Raw genomic sequence first — 25,245 nt, forward strand, 5'->3', positions numbered from 1 at the left:
CTCCCTTCCTCCCTCCTTCTCTCTTTCTCTTTCTTTCCTCCCCCCTACCTTCCTCCCTTCCTTCTTTCCTCTGTCCTTCTTTCCTTCCTTCCTCCCTCCCTCCCTTTTCCTTTCTCCCTCCTTCCCTCCCCCATCCTCCTTCCTTCTTTCCTCCCTCCCTCCTACCTTCCTTCCTTCCTTCTTTCCTCCGTCCTTCCTTCCTTCCTTCCTTCCTTCCTTCCTTCCTTCCTTCCTTCCTTCCTTCCTTCCTCCCTCCCTTCCCCTCTTCTTTAATCTGTCCTTCTTTTCTTCTTTTCTTCCTTCCTCCTTTCCTTCCTTCCTTCCTCCCTCTCTCCCTTCCTTCTTCCTCCCTCCCTCCCTCCCTTCCTTCCTTCCTTCCTTGACTCGAGGACAACAGGAGGGTTAAACAATAACATAGTCCAATGGTTCTAATTACATTGAAGCATTTTACTTTCATTATGGATTCAGATTTATTATGGATCCAGTTTTCATTAGCCAGCTTGTTATTAATGTGGCTAAGACAAAGGAAGTGGTACTCTCTTTAAGCCAGTTTCACTCATTGGCCAGTCTGTTGAAACTATGATTAACTTTAAGTATCTTGGAACAGTTCTAAACTCTCTGATGAGCTTCTATATAAATAAAAATATATTCTTTAAAAAAATGTTCACAACCACTCTATCTTGTGAGAAGGATCCGCAGCCTCGAAGATGTTAGAAGTTGTGTAGAAGAGTCTTGTAGAGAGAGTTGTAACCTTTCATCTCCCAGCCTGGTACGCTCATCTAAGAACAAGCTCTCTATGATAGTAGTCTAGTAAAGTAGTTGGATCACCTCAAACCTCTTTGAACCAGCTGTTCATTGAGAGGACGAGGAAGAAAGAGAGGAACATTGTAGCTGACATCTAGTAATTCATATTTTAAACACTTTCAAGTGATCAATATGCAATACACACACAGGAACTGATAAGCACTTAAAGCACTATTTTATACTTTACATGTTTTAAAGAATGATTTTTTGAGTTAATGGATTCTATGGATTTCTGTCTACTGTATGTCTGTTATTGGTGAGCCAAAGACAATTTTTCACCATGGTGGACAATAAAGTTTTATTCTACTCTATTTCTACTGAACAATAATAATAATCCTGTTCTTTGTTTATGTTCATATCATCATCTTTATTTCTTTTTCTTTATGTTGTTCTCAGTCTACACTTGTTCTGTCTTATTATCAGCTTGTCAGTCAACTGTGAAGCACTTTGAACTACATTAACATGTGTGAAAGATGCTATTTGAATAAGGTTTGATTGATTGATTGATTGATTGATTGATTGATTGATTGATTGATTGATTGATTGATTGATTGATTGATTGAATGATTGATTGGTTGTTTCTGAAAAGAGTTGCTACCACTAAAGCTGCAAGCATCATAAATAAAAAGACATTCATATTAACTTGTAATGAGGTGAAGGCTGTAAGGATACCACCAGATGTAGATGTATTTGATGTAACTTGGGTGAACTGACCCTTTGAAGAAAAAGCCAGAGAATGTTAAATTGAAGCTACACTGTGAGCAGCAAATGTACAAATACCTAAAGTTATAGTTAGTATTAATTCTACCAGACCTTTACTAGCAGAGCTCTTTTTTTTTTCTTCCATTCTCCATTTTTTTCGATTTGCTCCCATTACTCTCATCCTTTCATCTACAGCAGATCTCCCGCTGTGTTTTTGTTCGTCTTATTTCCGTCTTCACACTCCGTCGTCCAGCCGCCTCCCTCCTCCACCTCCCTCCCCTTCGTACACCTAGTATGCTGCTATACTTTTAATCTTGCTTCGTCTTCCCTCTTTTCTTTCTTCCTCGCTCCACTCATCCCTCTTCTGACTGTGTTGCTACCTCCACTCACCGCCCTGCTGTCATCTCCTATGGGCCGCGGTCCAAACCAGAAAAGGAAGAGAGATCAAAGCTTCCCATTGCTCTCAGAGGCCACCAAGATCAAAGAGTGGATATATAAGCAGGATATCACACACACACACACACACACACACACACACACATATATATATATATATATATATATATATATATATATATATATATATATATATATATATATATATATATATATACTGGATAAATCCCATCACACATCTTTACGGGAGTAGTGGTCCCACTGATAAGAGTTGGTAGAATTTCCATTTGTGTGTACTTGTGTGTTGTTTTTTTTTATATGTACATGATGAGTTATTGATTACACCAGCTGATGGAAAACTTTTTTTCTCTTTATGATGTCTTTCTCTGTGTGTTTTCCCTCCTTTTTCCACGGCCAATTCTTCCAGCACTGCTGTGGTTATCACTACCAATACCAATCACTCCCTCTGTTGGCTTGAAGAGGGTTCGTCTCCTTCGATATGCCATCAAATTGCCTCACTTGTTGTTAAAAAAAAGTTAATTTTTGGTAATTGTGGCATTTACCGTAGATGATTTAACACTTAAACATGACTGAATAGGATAAAATAATCTCAGTAACCTATAGTCTGCTGGTTAAGTTTGTATGCAATTTTGAAGTAGCAATATTTAATTGCAATCACCACTCACATATTAACAAAACAGTTCCCTATTTATATATAGATATATATATATATACAGATATATATACAGATATGAAGCACCATAGCATTCTATAGTGTTTGTGTCCACCTGATGAATATAAGTGCAATATTCACTCTCATTATTATAATCATCAGCTCTGTTTTTGTCTTAAACAAATCAGCAGTGGCTAAATGCTCCTCTCTGTTCACCAGATAGTGTGGCAGTCAATAACGTAATAATGACCAAAAACGTAATAACGGCCGATAACGTAATCATTTTGGTTAGGCACACCTAGAAAAAACCCTGAGTATTATACTATACTATGTATAGTATGGAGAGGGTCAGTCATCATAAGAACAGAGACTGACACAACAGCAGGTTTATGATATTTTTGACATGTTTTATTTGTTTATGACAATAGGGAGTGATTGACAATGACATTGTTCTTTAAATAAAGTGCAGGTGAGTAATTTGGTAACACAGACAAATTAGGTTTGTATGTTACAAACCTAATTTTATTTCATTGTTTAATTAGTCGTCATTTTTGTAATTTTTACAACGTTATCTCACCACTCTTTATCTCATTTTATTACAGTATTTAGTCAGTGTAACAACATAGGAACTCATTTTATCCTGACTTGTTTCTATCCGAGCATAAAAACAAAGCGCGGTGTCCGTTCCGTTGGCTCTTAAATGTTAGCCGGTTGAAAGGTTCCCGCAGGTTCAGTCAGCTCTAAATATCAAACATGATTTAACCAGCGGTGTCACTGTGTGTTTCTACAGAGAAGACATGACTAAATATTATTTAGAGTCGGAGTAAACACAAGCTAGCTTCTGTTATCATGAGTTGTGTCCCGCAGAAGAGAGTTTATAAGGAGCTGCCGGTGTGGATAGTGGAGGACCACCACGATGTAAGTCTGCTTTCTGTGTCTATATTTACCCTAATACTTCATTTAATATCCAGAGACTCTGCATGCTTACAGAGTGAGCTAACATTAGCTATAGTTAAATATAGCCCCCAGTTTAATTACCGCTAAACACAACCAAGTGCTCTTTAACTCAGAGAGAATGCTTTATTTACGTACTTGAGGTAAACGGTTCTTTCATGTTAAATGTTCCTAACTTAATAATTGTTAAGTTAGGAATTGTTGTTGTTTTTTTTGTAATTTCGTAGTGACTTATTTTAACTAACAGTGTTATTCCATGACAATTTTGTTGCTCTCTCACCATTCAGCCAATCAGGTGCTTACTTCCAGCCTTTGTCCCCGAGCACCAATCAGACGACACCTTACAATATAACACAACATTAAAGGACAGGTTCACAATTTTTCAAGCGTGTTTTAAATGGAGCCCGTCTCCTATCATCCTCAATCGATATTATGAGCCAATATTGACCTAACATAGATATATTATTATCGGCAGATATGCTGTCTGATATGTGCTGATTTTTTTTAAAGTTATATAAGCAACATTTTATGTAAACTTGATCATTTTTCTTCATTCAGGTTTAATATATATGTACATGATGTTGTTGTTTTTTGTGGGTTTTTTAATTCATAGCTAATTATAATGATAAATTCCCAGTGAATTAACTGTCTTAGTGCACTGATGTCATTTTACACAATTACGTTTATTGTTAAGCTGTAAAATGTCATGCCTCCATTACATATCTTTGTCACGTGTTTGATAACCACATTTGAGGGATCCTTGCTAAATAAAAATGTGTTTATGTTTATATTCTGTATATATAACATTATCAGCCAATATGTCAATATCAGATTTTTTTTTTGCATCAGCCCCTGAAATCCAGTATTAGTTAGGCCCTACTCTTTAACCAGCAGTCAGGTGACCATATTAGCAGTGGAAGAGGTTTTCCTCTCTGTAATCATTCCTCTTGTTCATACTGACTTTTAAAAGATCTCCTTCAAATGTGCTTTCAAAGGAAGTGATGGAGGACTGTATCCACAGTGTTTCCACACAGTCATTTAAAAGTAGATGATCAGCTTCTATTCAGCTTCAGCAGTCTGAGTTAGTCATATCAAGTGATATCTGACACATTTACATTGTTTTTAGCATCAAATTCCCTCTTAGTGTTTCCCTGTTGAGCTGTGGTGGAAGTATAGTAACAAAAAGAGGGACTTTGCCATTAAAAACACTGTAATGTTGAAACATAGAAGACTTGATTTGAATCATTTGGATGGCTGAAGCTTCATATTACTTTCAGGTCAACTTTTAAATACATATAAGAAGCATAGAAGGAATACTGTGGATTACATGGTAAGAGCATTATGAAGGTGTCTTCTAATGGTCAGAATGAACAGGAGGAATGATAACAGTAAGAAAGGTTTCAGTGTTCATTTATGCACCTGATTGTTGTTATAATTCAGACTTGGAAACATTGTGGACCTGTCCTTTAAAGTGCTGCTGATGACAGATTTAAAAAGCCTGCTGTGAAAAAGTTCAGTTGTTTTCCAAACTTAGTTCTCTTCAGTCCCACTTTGAACACACACATTATATATTGCTTTAGCCGGGCTCATATAACATGAGTTCCAAAATCCTGAGCAGGCTGGAAAAGTAATTTCCTTCTTCTAACCACGAGCATATTACAACAGTAGAAAATAATGATGCCTCACACACTACATGAATATTATTGAGATTATGTTGCCTGAGGGAGCCGCACGTACATTACACATACCCACTCACACACACACTTTACATCTTTCACTCATCCAGCATCATTTGTCTCTCACCTCTTCTCTTTGTCCACACTGATCACGCCAATTTCTTCCACATTTGTCCACTAATCTGTCCTCTGTCTCAGCTGTCAATCAAATCTATAGGCTTGTCTGCCAACAGTCCTCCTTTCTTTCCTGGATACTTTTCTGTCTCATTGGTCTTCATGGTTTAGCTGAGAATGCACAGTTGTAACTATGGAGATATTTGCAAATATCACACACATTTGGATTGATTGATATGAGCCTGCCAGCTGTTAAGGAGTGATCAGATTTTACTTTATGTGTAATGTTTAATATATGGTTAACATGGGTACCAGTTTAGACCCTACATTTAGCTCAGATTTATACAATAATATTAATAAACTTTATTTCTGTCTCACCTTTCCAAACCCAAGTTACAATGTGCTTCACATAATACAATATACACAATTTAAACAAGATAAAATGAACAGAATATAATACACAAAAACAATTATCAAGCATAAATATATAAGACATATAAAATGAACACAAAAAAATATTATATATATCAGCATTGTCTGTAAACAAATTGTGAATTTTTTCTTTGATCAGTTATATTTTTAGTGTTACAACTAACTAAATATTTTCAACAGTTTTTCTCAATTAATCGATTAGTTGTTTGATCCATAACATGTCGATCACTGTTTCACAAAGCCCAACTCGATGTCCTCAAATATCTTGTTTTGTCCCTGCTTTCCATAATTTAGATATATATTCAGTGTATTATCATAGAGGACTAAAGAAAGCCGTAAATATTCACATTTGAGAAACTGGAATCAGAGAATCTGGATTTTGTTTTCTTAAAGGATCAAAATGATTTATTGTTATATTCTGTTGATCGACTCATCCATCATTTGACTTGGAGTTGCAGCTCCAGACATTTCCCTGTGTTTCTTTCTATAACTGTTGTGCTAATAGTGTTGCAGTTACCTCTGCACCACAAGTCATTATGAAGTTCTCATGCTCTGCCCTCCTGACTTATCACCTAACAGTACAGTGGTCATTTACAGCAGAATATTAAGATTAAGAATTGTTTCTAGTCTTTTTATTCTATTTTTATTCTATTTGTTTTGATGGTTTAAAAATGTATTTTACTTAATTTTTTTATTTTATTATTATTATCATCATTATAATCATGTTATAATTTGTATCTTATCATTGCTTTTATTAAACTTAACTTTTGTTTTCTTTTTAATTTATTTCAATTAACTAACAACTTTTTCTCTTATTCTCTTATTTTTTTTTTTTTTTAAATTTAAATTTTATATTTTTATTACAAATTGTGAATTTAAAAAAAATATTTTTTATTTTTTATTTCACATTTTTATCATTCTTGTTTTTCTCTCGTGTGAATTGGCTTTATTTTTCTTCCTTCTCTTCATGTTGTCCTTGTCTAAACTGGTTCTTATTATCGGATTTTCAATCAACTGTGAAGCACTTTGAACTACAGTAACCTGTATGAAAGCTGCTATATCAATAAAGTTTGATTGATTGATTTTAGTCTTCAAAGTGTTAATGAATGACTGATAAACACACTGTCATCAGTCCAATAGCCTAAAAGTTCTCCTTTTTGTGTCTCTCCACTAGGTGGTGCGTCACATCTATCGGGCCATTGCATCAAGACACCTCCCCGTGAAGAACATCAAGATGGTTCATCTAGACTCTCATCCTGATCTCCTCATCCCTGTCAACATGTGTGCTGACACAGTGTTTGATAAGGACAAACTATTCAGGTATGTTACAAACTCAACTTGACTCATTCTAATCTTCAGAATCACATTTATTGCAAAGTAGGTTTACACATACAAGGAATTTGCCTTGGTGTTGTGATGCATAACAATAAAAGATATGCATGAATTAATATACTGGGAGCAACTTTAAATTCCATAATTACATACCAACATGAACACCTATCTTATGCTGCACCTAAGTTTGCTGGACGAGCTCCCAAACAATCAGTAACAGGGGGAAAGTGAAGTTAGGACTGTCAGGAGCTGTCAATCAAACTCAAAAGGAGCCTTTCTGATATTTCCTCAAAGACGTTATTTCCCTTACAATATATTTAAAATCACATTCACATTAGTTTTTGCAGGGTGTTCCCAGCCTCTTGCCTAATGTATGTTGGAATGTGCTCCAGTCCCCTGCATCCCTGCATAAGATAAGCATAGATATAGGTATAGATAACAGATGATAGACTGTCACATAATAATCATTTATATGTATCTTCTTTTCTTCCAGTGAGCTGAGTATAGAAAACTGGATCATGCCCATGGTGTACGCTGGCCACATGTCATGTGTGGCCTGGCTGCATCCATACTGGGCTCAGCAGATCAAAGAGGGGGAGCACAGGATGAGTGTAGGCAGAGACTTATCCACCACCACCATCAGGTAGGTTATATACACTAAGGCTCAGTCATACCTTTCTGTCAAATCACATCTTGCTTTATTAAGGGTATATCTTCTCTTTCTTTCTTTCTTCACAGAGTGACCAGTAAAGACAACTACTTCCTCAGCGATGGTCTGTACGTTCCTGAGAGGCAGCTGGAGAACAGTAAAGCCCTTCGACTGGACGTGGTTAAAGTCGATCCTGTTAAACCCAGTCAGCAGTCATTCACAGGTTTGTACTTTGACTATAGAGAGCAGGAATAAACCCCATTAGGACAGGATTCATTTCTCTAGCGGAGGCTGGGGTGATTTGAACATTAACTGCCGGTCAGTGATTTTAATCAGTTATAATTTCACCCCTACCCCCTGTAATAATTACAGCTGCAATTACAGTCTGTTTTTCCGGTGAACCCGTCGCCCCCTTCCTGCAATTTAAATCCCATCCACATCTTATATTATAAGGTGTTTTTCTTCTGCTTTTCCTTCTACTTTTTTATCAGCTCAGTTTAAAGTTGACTTCTGTGAAAAAGGAGTAAACAAAGAGATGCTTGTGTGCAAACTACATACTATATTAAGAGCAGGCACACAACAACAGGGAGCTATAATGCAGTTCAGACACTCTACTTTCTTTCTTTCTAAAAATGAAGGAGTGTAGAAAAGTTTATGCCACTCTGATACATGGAAACAGCAACATATAATAATGCTTATACGGGAAGCAATGTGACAACAGAAGAAATAAAACCATTACTTTGCTGAGATAATCCATCCCACCTCACAGGTGTGGCATATCAAGATGCTGATTAGACAGCATGAATATTGCACAGGTGTGCCTTAGGCTGCCCACAATAAAAGGCCACTCTGAAATGTGCAGTTTTGCTTTATTGAGGGGGCCTGGGGGGGGTCAGAAAACCAGTCAGTATCTGGTGTGACCACCATTTGCCTAACCATTGGCATAGAGTTGATCAGGTTGTTGATTGTGGCCTGTGGAATGTTGGTCCACTCCTCTTCAATGGCTGTGCCAAGTTGCTGGATATTGTTAACTGGCCACAATCAACAACCTGATCAACTCTATGCGACAAAAGTGTTGCATTTATATTTTTGTTCAGTGTATATATATATATATATATAAGCTTAACAGACTGTTTTATTATCTGCCTATATCCACTTACTCATTATATCCACATTACTGATGTTTATTTATCAAAAATCTCATTGCGTGAATATTATGTGATCCAAACAAGTCATCCAAACAATATTGTCAAAATATCCATATCAAGATGTTTGGTCAAAAATATTGTGATATTTGATTCTGTGATTCATTTCTCCCAATCCTATTTCAGACCCATTCTTACTCAATATTTTGTTATATTGAAGCTATTCAGAGTAAGCCGAATGAGCTGTTAGCAGCTTTGCAGTGTATCCACAGATGTATAGACAGCTATCACTGGATTTCTTGGATATTGAAGAAAACTTAAAAACGTGGTGATTCTTAGGCAAGTTCTGAAGCCTATTATTTTTCCTATGATTTCTAAGTTGATTTATGGAGGTGTTTTGGTGATAGATGACTCTTCATAACCTTACACAGTATCTTTGCCTCATCTTCAACTTTCCAGCTTCTGGTTTACAAGCCTGATCCTGATGATTAAAATACTATCTGGAACAATAGGTTAAAATAACAGAGGAGCACAAAGAATGTTCAAATCCTCACTTCCCCCTGTAAAGTTCATGCTGTCTGAATCGGCCATTGGTGACATCTGTGCTTGGATATCTTTGATATCCTACCAGAAATTGTATTGTACCTCAGTTACGTGAGCTCAGAGTATAGTAGGCAGCAGTATAGGTGAGATCACACACACAAGTCCTTTTAGAAGATTTTTGATTTGATAATACATCTATGATGGTGAACCTCTCTGAGTGCCAGACGCCATTCGTAAACGCCTAATGGTGCATTCCATTTACCTCTTGTGGGAATGACGTCACACCCGAGTTTGAATTGTTCCAGTTAGAAATCAGAAAAGTAGTTCTAACCAGGTTAACCATTGATAGCAATACCAGTTAATAAAGATGCATTTTGCTGTATTTTGCTCATACAAACAGCGTAGAAACATGTCCACAGATAGAAGTTGGACAGTACTGATTTAATGAGACACGAATAAGACAGAAGTGCTAATAAACAGGATGTTACTACAGCTTTAATAATGTTGTACCCATCTTGAATTTTGAGGTCTGGTGAGGTTCTTCCAGCCTTCCAAATTGGAAATTCCACTTCAGGGGACATTCCAGTTAAAATTACTGTCTGCGATTTCGGAAATTCGACTTCTGAGTACAAATTAAATGCCAAATGAAATGGTTGAAGAGCTCTGAGCAAACACATGCTTTGACTCTTTTGCCTAATTGGAAATAGGGAAGCTTCGGTAGAACCCTTTAAAAAGCATCACTGTTTATCTGGAGCATTTTGATCCTACAGACAGACTCGCACCACAACATGAAGAGGAAACATCAACCTGAAGGAGCACTCGGGCTTTGTCAGGTTTCTTTCAAGCTCTCCAATGTGTTTGTTTGTGGCTGAAAATAGCTTTTGATCGTTAGCACTAACGCTGACACAGAGATGATTGACTCGTGTCTGGCTGCCAAAACAACACAGCGGTGTCACGGGGATCAGAGCTGCATGGGAGAACACTGCAGTGCGCCCTGCTTTCAAGGCTCCCACTCTGCTCACCAATAAAGAGAAATGTTGATTTTTTTGGTGATTCAGAACTTGTTTTTTTTTTTACATGTTTAATACTTCAGTGAGCCAATCCAGGCCTCAGCATGAAAGAGAAATATCTAAATAATTATAATTTCTGTAAAACAAACATGCTGGAAACATTTCCTACAGCTTGAAACATTTGGAATATTTTCAAACAGCAGCTTTTAGACTTCTTCTTCACTTTAAAGGACTGTGTCACACTTTTTTCACATCTATCTTATGCAGTGCCTCCATGTCCATATGTACGTTATTGGTCATGTAGCTATGAAAGTGAAGCTGAAACATGAAATATTATAGTTGCTATAGGGATGACACAGCTCGTGCTTTTATAAACGTAGTTATTCTGTACATTTCTTATCATCCTTTAATGTTCTTGGTCATCTTCTCTGAATTAGTGGTTTCACTGACCAAAGCTAACTTTTAAAATGCTTTGTTTTATAATAAGAGGAGATATGTCATATATTCATGGGAACAAACTAATGAGAGGTTACTCAGCTCTAATAGTCTCACTGGTTGAGCGATTTTTGTTAAGAGTTGCAGTTTTAAAAAGTTTCTCCTCTTCAAATATATATTTAACAGTAGAATGTAATTTAATACAAAAGCTCAAAATGAACAATATTATATTCATGTGTTTGTTTTGTTGACTTCATCCACTGTAGTTAACTCTACCAGTTAGTGCGGCTTTCTTTAATTGTGTTCCAAAATGATGGAATATTCTACCTAAAGCTGAAAACATCTGGCTTTTAATTAATGCAATTTTAATTTATGTCAAATTTTTTACAAATTGTCTAATGTTGTTATTTTATTTGTTTATTGGTTGTTGTTTTGTTGGATTGTATTTTTCTTTTTCTCTGTAAAGCACTTTGAGCTACAGCCCTTGTATGAATGGTGCCCTACAAATAAGGTTTATTATTATTACAAGTATATCATTTACTGGCTATAACTGTTATTTCTTCATCTTAAACTTTAATTTGATACTTTATTAATGTATTACTTTTTATAAGTAATGTATTTTTAATGTTACTCTTTTCATGGTTTAAATTGACTATTCCTTCTAATGTTTCTGCTCTTTGCTTTCATGTTATATCCTATGATAGAGACTGCTTCATTAACCCTGTTAACACTGTTTTAATCTTCTCTGTCTGAATGTGTTTTAAACTCAGGACAGAAAACAGAGGAGGACACAAAGAGACGGTTTACTAAGAGAGCCAGATCAGACTGTTCAGAAGGCGGAGAGACCAGCAGCTCCACACCGCTCTCAACAACCACTGACACCCTGCAACCAGCAGAGGGCAGCAACACCTGCAAGACAGCCAGAGAGGAAGAGCAGAGCAGGAATGGCACAGGCCTGACAGAGAACACTGATGATGAGGATGAGGAAGGATCCACCAGTTATGTTGTTAAGAGGATATCTTCATTTCTAAGTGAGACTGAGCCGTACGTGTTGGACATTGATTTGGATTTCTTCACCTGTAAGAATCCATTCAAGGAATTATACACCCAGGTACATCTGTCTCATATCATATACATATATATCATATACCTTCATCTTATTTTCTATTTCTGTAGCTGCTTCCTTAATCTGATTTGTTTTCAATCTTCTTTCAACCGTAAACAAACCACTTCATCAAATAGCTTCATCAAATTCTACTACTTTGTAACACAACACATTTGAAATATCCAATGAAATTTATATTTTAAATTCAATTAAATTTACATTAAATAAATATTTTAAATTCAATTAAATAGATCTTTTAAAATGGATATTTTACATTTAATTTAATTTATATTTTAAACAAAAGAATAATTTAATTTAATTGATATTTGAACATTTATATTTTCAATAGTAAGTAGTAGTTTCAAAAGTATATTTAAATTCAATTTACATTTTAAATAAATTAAATTGATATTTTAAAAGAGTGATATAGTTAAGATAGAGTTCATGGCATATTTCACTATCATGTTTCAACAGGAAATACATCCTCACTAGTTTTGCTACCACAACAAATTCAAAACCCAGCACTGAAACCTGATTCAGTATCACTGTCAAAGAGACATTGTTAAACACAAGATAATAAATAAATATAAGTTGATGTATTGTGATGCTGTTAAAGGTTGGTCATTCAGGAATTAGCTGAGTGTGGTTCAGGTGGTTGGGGGTTTGTTCTCTGAGCTCCTGATGTCCACATGCTACATTCTCATTAACAAAAACATTGAACTCCAGATTTCTCTCATTGTGTCTCATGCAAAGACATTTTCATACTCTTCCCTTGAATCTTGCTTTTTTTCCTGTGAGGCTTTTTCATACAAGTGTTCCATGTCAAATTGGCCGAACTTTTAACTTCATCATTAACATGATTGATGCAGCTTTCCTGATCACCAATCACTCTGTGTGTGTGTGTGCTGAATGTTTAAAATGTACACATCACACCTGTGTAAGTTGTATACTGGACCATGATTGGCTTCCAAACAAGCTGAGCTGCACAGTGAAGCTCAAACATCCAACTGAAAGAACAATCAGCAAAACACTCTGACTTTAATATGGAACTTTTATCTGTATTTGACACTGATGCTGTTTGATGCACTATTTTCTTCTTCTTTTTTTTAAAGGAAAAGAACAGCCTGAAGCATACTCTTCTCTGTCACTGAAAATGTCAGCTACTAACCATGTTGTCTTATTGTCTCTGTGTTAAGGAAGAATACAACATCCTGCAGGAGCTCTACAGCTTCAGAGGACCCAGCCCTGATGCTAATGAGGTCAGACTTCCAGCTTTTTTAAATGGCTTTCAAAAGCCAAAGATTACTTCCAGCCATCACCTTTAAACACACACACACACACACACACACACACACACACACACACACACACACACACACACACACACACACACACACACAGTACAGTCATTGGTAAAATATGCTAATCGGTTTCCATGATTAATGTTAAAAGAACAGAAGCAGCAGTAGAATGTGATTTATCAAAATTAAATGAACAAGAGCAAGTTTAGATTTTTACAAAACTCTCTAAAACTTGCTCTGTTTTATTTAAGTGTCACTGAATTATTCAACATTGTGTCTGACTTCACTTGTAATCTTGTGCTGAAGAAACACACTTATTCTCCTCTTTGTACATAGCTGTTTTATAACAGCGTACACTCACAGCGTTTCCATTATGTAAGAGTACAAGCACTGTTGTATTTATTGATCCTGTGGAGGATTCAGCATCGATTCTATCATATATTATTTGCTGCTCTGTTGCAGCCATATCATGACAATCAATTCACAGGCATTTGTAGAATAAATGTTGATGAGTTTCTTCTGTTTTGATCGTTAACATTCGACGTGTGTGTGTGTGTCCAGGAGGAGATTGATGAGTGTGTGGATCGTCGCATACGTCAGTTAGAGGACTTGGAAGCAGCCTTTGCTGATCTGCTGGAGGACGATGGAGAAGAGAGCGTCACACGCTGGGCCAACAACCCCGGGTAAACTTTCTGCAGTGAAACACGATGACTTATTGAGGTGGTGAATTTCCAACTAATGTCATAAGTGAACTCATCACTGGATGTACTACTCAGCCTTTCAGAGCAGTTGTATAATATCTCTGGAGTGGAGTGTTCAAAGCTGAGAGTATAACGGTGTCCTAAATCCATACTACATACTCATCACACTATACTATTTTTGCTGTTCAAATTTAAAAAATGAAGCCCACTGAGCAAAAAGGACAGAAAACCTCTCAGAACACGTCATATCATTTGCAACCTGTCTGTTTTGATGCTCCACACTTAGCATTAGTGTGTATGGAGGCTTTTTCCACAGCATATATATTTTGACTTGTCATAGTAGAAAAGCACAGGTGTTACTAATAACATTAACGATGCCTCAGTTCTATTCAGGGGTAGCAGTAAGTCATGACAGTGTGACAGTGATCCAGCATGCGTAATACCAGGACCCTGAAGCAGCTAAATGGAATCCAGCAAACATTCATCTTGTCATTTAAAATCTGCACTTCTCATACTGTGACAAAATGTCTTCAGTGTAAAAAAGCCTAAAAAACAGACATCTGTCAACAGGCCCCGCTCACAGCAGACGTTTCGATGCGTCGCTGCAGGAAAAAGCACATTTGGAGCTAATGACATGAGCGACGTTCCTGCTCCAGTGTGAGAGTGTAGAATAGAGTGCAGTCATTATCGATGCTGTTAATTATACAGTTTTACTGCTGTGATATGTGGAAATGTCATGAGTGAAATAATTATGTTACAAAACTGCAACAAAACTTTTTTTCTCAGTAAAGTATGTGATTTAAAATGTAGCGAAGTACAATACTTAAACAAAACATAAAAAGTAGAAGTAAAATTTCTGATTTTTAAAACTACTTTAAAAAGTACAAGTACACAAAAAAAAACGACCGAATTCCAGTAAGATGAGTAAATGTAATTCATTACTTTCCACCACTGGTCACAATATAGTGGGTTACAGCTAATGACTGAAGGATGTGAAAGGAGTTGTTTGTAGTGACAGTTATAACCCAGCTCTGCTCTACACAGCGTTTTAGTCTCTTTCAGCTCATTGTTTTACTCTTAATTCAATTCACTTCAATTCAATCTTTATTTATAAAGCGCCACATGACAACAAAAGTTATCTCAACACACTTTACACATGAAGCAGGTCTAGACTGTACTCTTTCATTTAATTTAATTCTCCACATTCCCACATGAGCAGCACTTAGCAACAGCAGCAAGGAAAAACTCCCCGTTTATAAGAAACCTCCATCTGCCTTTACAGGTAGGGTTGAGAGAGAGAGGGGGGGGGGTACACACAGAGAGGCACAGCAACAACATTGTAAATAGTAATAGAAGTATGATATGAGAAGAATATAAGAAGAAGAGCAGTCTTCATATGTACTGGACAGCTCTCCTTGAGAAACCTGTGAGATGAGAGAACACAAAAAAAGGCTCGTAACTTTCCAGCTACAGCAGCAGCCAGCTAGTTTGATAAGAACAAAAACACAGTGGAGCCTTTAGCCACTAAAGAGACACATATTTTTCTCAGGAGGCAGAGCTCAAAGGAGAGTTAATATTAGACTTAACATTCCATAAAGTGTGATCAAATATTCTAAAGCTGAAGACTCATCATTAGCTTCTGCTGTACTGGGGCTTTTCATTTTTTAAATATACTTTAATATTTTTTTAGCACAAGGAGAATTCATAAATACAAAGACAAAAAAAACACAGAAAAAATAAATAATTAAACAATAAAGATAATATCATCACTTGTGATCATTAACATAATGATACATCTTCAACAATAATACATTATGAAATCATATTGATAATATAGAGTATAAATGTTGGCTTTTCTCATTTAATAATTCAGATTGTAAATTGTGGGTTTTAGTTGTTACTTCTCTTCTTTTTAATGCTCACATTTTTCATTTGTCATGCTTGTGTAAATAGCGGCCATCATTATTGGCATCATGTGTAGCGAAGCATAATGCTAACTTTCACATCTAGAAACTCCATCACATTGCACAGTTGGATTATGTGTCCATGACAACGATGCTACTTTTTTAAATCCACTGTGAAGTTTTTGATTGCATTTTATAGTGAATACATTTCCACTCAGAATTAAGTTAAATATGGTGCATTATATAGTAAATACAGGTGATTATTTCAACTTTTTTAATCATATGTTTTCAGCTTGGCTTCATTAGCCCAACTGGTTTCCAGTCTGAAGATGAGGAATGCATCCCCAGATTATGAAATGGTAAGAATGATGTTAACTCTGAACCACTACTACAATCATCATAGCATATAGTAATAATAGCTATAATAATATTATGCTATTGTACGATATAAATGAACAACTTACCCATGCATTTACATGTTTTTATGTACTTACATGATTTTAGCATGATGAGTGTTAGCCATCCATTTTGGATCTGGCTCCTGGTCAGCAACATACTCCAGCTGCAATGCTGATGGATGTCTTATAAAAGATGTATCTTTAATAGTAATCATTTTTCTTTATAGAGGGCTTTTTAAAGTACTCAAAGATGCTTTACAAAAGCACTTACATTTATTATGTAATGGCTCAAACAAAAACATAGTCTGTTCCATGGTTAATGTTCTCTCTGCAGCTGCTGTCTGTTATAAAGGTTTGTGAGTGAAAAAGACACATCACTGTGTAACACCACTGTATGATCACCAGTGGACTGTTTGTTTCTTCCATAGAGAAATGATCAGCTGATCTCCTCACATCACTTAAAGAATCTCCTAGTTAAACTGTGATTCATATCAGCGTGTGAATGTGAGGTTTCAGCTGTTAACTGAATGTGTCCCATACATATGATTCATATTTCATGTATTATTAGCTCATTTTCAAGTTGTGAACATTTATCAGGCTGTCATGTTGGTGCTGTCCATCAATAAAATGATCACATATCCTTAAGCTGTGGTTTTAGTTTTTAGTTACTTCTAAAAGGAATTTCAGTAAGATGTAAGATTAATTTGAATCATTTGATAATCCCTTTACTATTCTACCAACACTGGCCACATTCAGCTGCAAACTTGTGTAGTACTGAAGTTAATGACTAAATACCTTCCCAGAAACATTTCATTTTGACCTCAAAGCAGCGCTGTGTACCTCATAGAGCTGCTAACATGCCCATAGAAGTGTAGTCTAGTTCCTTATAAACATATACATATTAATATGGACAACAGCCAATAAAAGCTGCAGTAAAACAGAGCAACAGGGTGATTTTTTTTGTTTTTTGTTCTCTCTTCTTCTGCTGTCCTTTCCGCCTCACTTCATCCCACCTTTTTATCTCCCATCTTCCTGCTTTCAATCCTCCTCCTCCCTCTCTTCACCCATCTGCTCTCTGTCTCAGGTCCATCAGGCAGGTTTAACCTGTGACACTGTAGAGCTGCCTCACCACATCAGCCCTGATGAGGAGATCGACAGACTCATCACAGCTGTACAGCTGTTTCTGAAGCGTCTGCCCAAACCTACACTGGTGACTATGTCCAGGTGAATAACACAGCAGAAAATACTGCTTTAAGCCTGTCTCATATAAAAATGTAGTAGATACACAGAGAAAGAGAGGTCTGCATGTGTTTGTTAATGTGCGTGTGCGTGTGTGTGTGCGTGTGTGTGCGTGTTTCAGGTCCAGTCTGGATGAATACTGTCCAGCAGAGCAGGTGGATTCAGTACAGAACAGAGTACTAGCTGTGCTGGAGAGCCTGTACGGACCATTGGACATACAAAAGGACTATGAAAGTACCAGCACAGAGACTCAGAACTGTCAACCACAGGCTTCTTGACACATCCACACACTTTCACACAAGTTTGATAAAGATAAAGACAAGTACACACATGAAAACCAACACGATCACACATTTTCAGAAACATTGCTTTTTGTAGATTAAAATTGGCCTTAAGAAGGTTAAAGGAAAAGTTTTATTCTACATTTTCTATTGTCATCAAATCCCATGAAACCAACAACGAATTATTGTATGTATCAGAGCCTAATAGATCTTGTTCCTCTGTGCCATAAAGCTCCATTGTTGTCCAAACTCTATTAAAAACCCTCAATGAGACACTGTTACACTGGGTGACATGTTCCTTCATCACCATGAAAACACACTGTAGTTTATTTTGTCTCAATCCCACACACACCATCAAGAAATACATTAAATGTGGATTCATACGCGACTGAAAGTAGTCCCCAACAAATGCACTGTTTACTCCTGTTTGAGTATCATTTACTACAAAACTACATTTTTGGAAACTGATGTAGGACATTGCCAGCCTTATTTTTTAGGGCAGAATGCATTCATATTTGCTGCAATAGTTTGATGATTAAAGCTGCTATAATCAATATTTATATATTAATAATTCTCCATTTAGCTCTTTTGTTGCCTTTTAGCTCATTGTTTTTGTTTTACTGTAGTGGCGATTTGTGATCTGGTGCCTGCTGGTCCTATACCTGCCTACCTATAGAAATAGATTCACCCTGTGTGCCCAAGCTGCCCAGTACCTTAAAAAAAAGCATTAACCAGTACTCAAATAATCACTAAAATGATACTAATATCATAAAATAATTCAGCTATGTTCTTCACAACAAAACCGCAACAATAAATAAATAAATGTTTAATAATTAAATCTAACAAGAACAATAAATACAACTCCAAACAAATTTGAATGCTGGATGAGTAAATAGGTAGCAGTTTCTCCATATCAACTTAAAATGTGATAGTATGTCTGTGTTGTGTTTACAGCTTATCTCTGCTGCCCTCAAGTGGCTGTTAATACAAATTGAACGTATAGTTGGTGAGTGACAGGTTTTTCCTCACCAGTACTTGAATGGTACTGGTGTGACAGTGCTGCCGATGGCAAAATGAGATGCAGCGTGTGCATGTTTGAAACATATAATCACCCTGCTGTTAAATTGTTTGAAATTGCTATCTTAAGTGTTTATAACAGAAAGATGAATGCAGTTTTGTTCAGTAGAAGTCTCACTGTGGATCGAATTATTTTGGAGACAGCGTTGCCTCGGCTACAGTAATGATCATTCCTTTCATCCTGCTACACTTGCTGCCATAGCGATACGCTCCATGCGCTGGGTCTTTGTGATGCTAATGAATGGAGGATCTAAGGATAGCGGGTGCTGTATGTGGTACAGATTATAAAGCCCCCTTAAGGCAAATCTTTGATTTTTGAGTTATATAAATAAAACTGACTTGACAAACGCAGGCATGAAAAAAAAAAAAATCCAATTGAGGGAGTGTTTTTCCCCAAAATCTGGGTTCTCTAGTAAAAATGATTCTGTGTTAACTAGATTTAATGATAAATGAATGTGAGAAATAATGAATGTATTTTAACACAACTAGTGTCTTTACGCACACTTTTGTGGATCCTTCTATTAATCCTGCTCTTAATCGACAACAGATGAGAGAAATGCTTAAGACTGCCATTGAAGTGAAATAATCCTTCATTCCTTGCAGCTCCAACAGTCAGCCACATCAGCCCACTACAGCAGGGTGAAGAGCGAGGAGAAATTTCCACACAGACAAAAGTCATCTTTTAAGGAGTGTATATTCAAGTGATGATTACTTCAGTGCACTTATTTAACAACTGGATGGAACTGATACAGCCATATAGATAGGAGTGTCATCTGCAAAGTTACAGTTAGGGATTGTGAAAACAAGCAAATTAGCCTCAACTACATGAAAATCAGTTATGCAGAGATGCATTTTCCATCCCAAGCAGAACTTAACTGCACCAAATTATACTTCATTATAACTGACAGCTGCCAAGCACCTATACATTATACAGGAAGACCTGATTAAACCCCAGTTTAACATCCACGCTGTGTGCGCTGGTCACAGACAAAAGTTGATGCCACTCACTCACAGCCCACAGAGACCCAGTTTAATAGTCACAGTGGCAATAGCTGGTTTAGGTCCCTGAGACATTAACAGAACAGTATAGATACATTTCATTTGAAAATCTTATATCTTCTAAGTTTTGGTATTTTCTTTTAAGGGTCCGTGTGTTTAAGGGTCCGTTTAAAAACTAAACAGGAGAGAACCCAGAATCGACACCACGTGTCATTTTTACTCACTCAGTAATTAACAATCAAATCTAGTCTCTGCTCTTTAAAACAGATGTTTAATCCATTCAGGACACTGTCACACAGCCCAGTATTTCAGTCTGTTTGATAATATACTCCAGTCAATCACTGTTATTACAGCACAAAAATCCACTAATACCAAAACTGACATTTAAAAGGGGTTTCTGTGATGTGTCTGAAATCAAAACTGTAATATGAAATCTTTTAGTAAGGCAAAGAAATTGTTTAAATGTTCAGCTTTTTCTATTAAAAATGACATTTACGGTATGTTTTTGTTTTTTTAAGAGGCTTGATAACTGCAGTTCTCAGGGCTTTTTTTTTAGTTTTTTTAAACAGCCTGAGAGGACTGATAACTCAGGAATGGATGTCATCTTATCCATTAAAACCATTCTTTAAAAAGCATGTAGAGTATCAAGGCTGCAGCTGGAAGATGCTAGATACAGCAGTTTTATAGTTAAGATGATCAAAGACGGATGCCTAACATGGAAGCAATGATGATGTCTACTCGTCATCATTTTGGCAGTATAAAAGAGAGAAAAAGTCACGACTTGACTCTGTAAAGAAAGAGGTCAGCGTATACTGATGCTGGAGTGTTTGTCAGTGTGTCAGCAGTGGCATATAAGGGAATTACCACAATACTTTACTCTGTGTGTGTGTGTGTGTTTTATTGTGCTTTCTCATCAGAAAACTGCTGGATAAAGTGGGAGTTGAGGTTGCAATACATTTTTTTCTATTAACAATGGATCAAATTACTATGTGAGAGGAGTCGCTCACACATCAACCCACAGAGGACTATCAGCAGCTCTGCAGGTGGCTTTTTTTTCCCTCTGATAAAGTAGTTCTCTGTTGTGTTGTTTTGGTGTGCAAACAGCAGGCAGCTGTCAGCAGTCTTTTGCTTCAGCAAACAAGCTCTGATAAAAACCCCACTGCACACTACCTGCTCTGCACCAAACAGCAGACACACACACACACACACCGTTAACAGCTGGCTGGTCAACAAGTGGAGTATTTAACAGCTCAGGAGTTGAGACAGACCAAACAACAGTTAAAAGGTGAGTGAATCTTGCAGTTCTATTAACCAGCATGACAGAAGTGGGACTCCAGATGAATGCAGATGTTAGAACAGGCAGTACTTTTTCTGAAACTGTTCACCAAGACAACTTTATAAGGCGATGATATGTTAGCTCTTTAGCTTTCAGCTTGTTCTGCTGCCCTCCAAGTGGCCAAAAAATTGCAGCTTTCGATAGAATATCTATTTAATTTTCTGTAAATGAATCATCACCAATCAACAGAAAAATGCTGTTAAAGGTCCATTTAGTAGCTGCTCCATCTAGGCGTTTTTGATCATCTGATTTTCATTAGCTGATGGAGTTTGCAATGTCAATTTGTGATTACTTTCCTGTTTAAATTTTAACATTATAAACACTTCAGCTCTTCAGCATGTCTCACACTGAATGCTACATTTAGAGATTATGAAAGAATATGATATTAAAAATACTTACATTCTTCCCCTTGTGTGCTTGAGTCACATTCTCAGGTTGTAGCCCCAAAAGTGAAACAACACCATGCAACAGAAGAAAAAGAAAGGAGGAAAAAATCCATTACCTCTAAAGCGAATCCTTATAATTGTTTGTTATTATCAATATTTTTAGTGCACATCATATACCACATGAGACTGGACATACGTTGCTTGCAGGATTGACTAACTGTCCATCAAATATTTCTTTAAATGTATCTGATTCTTAATTATATAAGAAAGATTAGATTAGATTAGATTGTAAAATAACAATAAAGATTTGTCTAATCTAATCAATCGAACATCTTTGTTATATAATTAAGATTCAGATACATTCAAAGGAAAATTTGATGGACAGTAAATCAATCCTGCAAGTATTGATTTCCGATCCCCTGTGGTATGATGTACAAAAACCTCCATATTTAATGAAATTTCCTTTCACTGCCACTCAGGACTGCTCTACACAAATAATCCTAAATATTTCATTGTACCACAAAATAACTTTAGGAGGTCCCGTTTGTGTAAAAATGTATTTGAAAGTTGATAACTAATATGAAGTTTCAGCCATCCAAATGAGTCAAATTAAGTAGATATGGTTCAACATTACAGTGTTTTTTAGTACCAAAGTTCCTCTTTTTGTTACTATACTTCCATCACAGCTCAACAGGGAAACACTAATGGCGCTTTTCCACTACACCGTTCCAGCACTAAGAGGGAATTTGATGCTAAAAAGACTGTAAATGTGTCAGATATCACTTTATATGATATAACTCAGACTGATGAAGCTGAATAGAAGCTTCACATGTACTTTTAAATGACCGTGTGGACACACTGTGGATTTTGTCCTCCATCACTTCCATTGAAAGCACATTTGAAGGAGATATTTTAATAGTCAGTATGAACAGGAGGAATGATTACAGAGAGGAAAACCTCTTTCACTGCCCATATGGACACCTGACTGTTGGTTTAAGACAGACTTGAAAAAAATGTGAACTTGTCCTTTAATGCAGAATTTTTAAAGTAGAACCTATGAAAAGTCTTAAACTGTTTTTATGGCTTTATTCCAATTTACCTCGTTCAAATCAGTTTTGCAAGTCTCTTTTTCATGCTGATATGGAAAGAAGAAAATTGTGTCTTTTTTTATTTATTTTTTTTAACAAGAATTTTTTCATATTGTGTAAAGAAGGCACATTGCGTAAATACGTTATAAAACTGCGGACTTGAAAAACAATAGGCTGGTGTTTGACTCATACAGCTCTTTGATGTGAGGAAGTGGGCGTGTACGTAGAGCACGTGAATGCATCATCGGGTAAACGTGTGTTTGTGTTGTTGTCTCCGCCCTGACGGTGCTGACAGTGAACACAACTCACAGGCACACACACAAGAGGAGCCTTGAGTTAGCTAAACACCAACATGAAGGCGAACAGTGCTTCCAGAATTTTTGTAATAATTTTGTGTGCGGTGGTTTATGTCGCCGTTTTGGTCATTAACGGTCTGGCTGGAGCGGGAAGAGGTGAGTGAAAATAACGTTACATAGACAATAAAGCTTTTCACTGTGCTGCTGTTAACGCTAACTTCTGATATCCCTCCGATAGTCGCGCATTTATACTCTTTTCAATATGTTTAAGTCGATATAACTAACGTGTTACGACACATGGGATTCATTGTCTTCCTCCGCTGGTTATGAAACTGCTTTTACTTAACGTTAGAGGGAGACTCCCAGTTAACGATGCACTGCTGGCAGCTCGTTATGTTGTTACCGTTGTTATACAAAACAATGAGGAGTTATTTCCGTGAGTCTGCCTGTAGAGCTAACTCACCGGTTATATAATTATCTAGTTACCTAACGTTAACTATTATGTATATAAACAGAGATGCTACAAATACTACTTTTCACTGAAACAGTTCCTTGTTTAGTTTAAATAAGTATGTTATTATAGAGACGACAGACGCTATTTGAACTGAATTAAAGGTTCAGTTCACCCAAATTACCACACAAAAACTAAATAAAAACACTTTCCACTTTGGTTTGTGTGTTAACTAGCTATGTAGATTAGTTTGGGTTTCTTTTAGTTTCATTGGGGAAGCAGACACATAAGAGATTTCTAACTCAATTGTGGGAACTGAATTTGTGCAGCTCACAGCAATGGAAAATTACCAAAATCCAGAAGAAACATCTGTCTACAGAGTTCATGATGAATAGTTTTAATTGGATCTTGTGTAATAAAAGATATAAAAGCCTACAGTGCTCCATATGTCTAGTTATGTACGTAGATGGGAAAATAAGTTTTTCATAAATGGAAAAAATCTGTCCTCATGTATGGGTGGGGTTTGGCGAAAATTGCATTTATTTCCAGGCGCTCTTTTCTTCCTCGGTATGTCTCAACTGAGTCGACAGATAACTAGTATAGTAAGAAATACCAACTAACTAAGTAAAAACAAGTACTAAGTAAAACAGAAAGTTTGAATGTAAACAGATGAGAGATAGAGGAAGAAACCAGTCTGTCCTCTCCAAGCTCTCCACACTTCCACTTGATGTGGGTTTGTTGTTATCCTTTACTGTAAGTGACAACTGTGGTTAAGTCTCGTGATTGTTTTGCGTCATTTACTGTCCCTACATATTTGTATTCATATGTAACTTCAGTACATTCACCATTTACAGCAACTTGTTGGAGTGACTTTTGAAATGATTCCTTAGTTTTTGTTCCATTTATTTGATGAGAAGCCAGAATTGATCCTCAGTGATCAACACAACAATTACTGTGTCATCAACTGATTTAATATTGAAAACATCACATGATTTTGTTTTGTATTCATTTGCATTAAGTGTAAATAGAACTGGATAGATAGTTCTCCTATATGGAGGCCCTGTATTGGTAATCATAGGAGGAGGAATCTACACTAACATACTGTGATCCATCAGTCTAAAAAGACTCCACCCTTCTAATGATTCAGCTAATCACCTATACATGTAACAGCCTGTCCATTAAAATATGTAGTCTTATGATATTGATTGAAGTTAATTCGAAGTTGTTCGAAAAATGTTTAGTTTTTACTCCTGAGGCTTGCCAAAATTATAAAATAAAAACTTGCTGATTTAGGATGTTTCATATGTTCATAAAGTTGTCATAAATCCAGTTGAATTAGTCCAGTTTTTCTAGTAAGACACCTATGTCTATGTACCTTTGTCTGCTTAAGTGTGGGGTTAATTATCATCATTTGGGCGAGGCGAGGAAATCGTAATAATACAGTACTCTGACTTTTTTTTTTTTTTTTTTTTTTTTTTTTTACAATAGCGTTCCTCCAACCTTGCCGTTGGGGGAAGGCCTTTTCCTGTTTCAACATCACGATGTTCCTGTACACTCAGCCAGGCCCATTATTAAATGTTATCCCCAGCTTGCTGGGGAGGAACTGGACTGCCCTGCACTGTGCACTTTTGGGATGAACTGGAATGCTGACTGTCTCTGTTGTTTTTCCAGGTCCCTTCCATTCCTCTACAGGCAATGTGTCGGCCCTCTATGAGACGGACATCACTCCAGCTGATTGGACCTTCTCTATCTGGGGTGTTATCTACACTTGGCTCACCCTGATGGTCATATACATCACGTTATATGCCTTCAGAGGGT

General features: G+C 36.6%; 2 protein-coding genes across 2 annotated transcripts in view; both read left to right on the forward strand.

Moving 5' to 3' along the window:
* LOC133991251 (uncharacterized) overlaps positions 1–25,245 on the forward strand; it is a 267,931-nt gene that overhangs the window by 237,574 nt on the left and 5,112 nt on the right. The window contains exons 2-3 of the mRNA XM_062429756.1: positions 22,992–23,132; positions 25,099–25,243. Of these exons, the coding sequence (XP_062285740.1) occupies positions 23,033–23,132; positions 25,099–25,243 (245 nt within the window). The 5' untranslated portion in view covers positions 22,992–23,032. The remainder of the gene's footprint in view (positions 1–22,991; positions 23,133–25,098; positions 25,244–25,245) is intronic.
* Positions 3,277–18,072, forward strand: c11h5orf22 (chromosome 11 C5orf22 homolog). Its single transcript, XM_062429084.1, has 10 exons — positions 3,277–3,493; positions 6,926–7,071; positions 7,577–7,726; positions 7,822–7,955; positions 11,636–11,976; positions 13,167–13,229; positions 13,833–13,954; positions 16,169–16,235; positions 17,359–17,498; positions 17,635–18,072. Exons 1-10 carry the CDS (start codon positions 3,425–3,427, stop codon positions 17,789–17,791), a joined length of 1,389 nt encoding a protein of 462 aa, XP_062285068.1. The 5' UTR covers positions 3,277–3,424; the 3' UTR covers positions 17,792–18,072.

This window comes from Scomber scombrus, chromosome 11 (genome assembly GCF_963691925.1).
Source record: "Scomber scombrus chromosome 11, fScoSco1.1, whole genome shotgun sequence".
Lineage (NCBI taxonomy): Eukaryota > Metazoa > Chordata > Actinopteri > Scombriformes > Scombridae > Scomber > Scomber scombrus.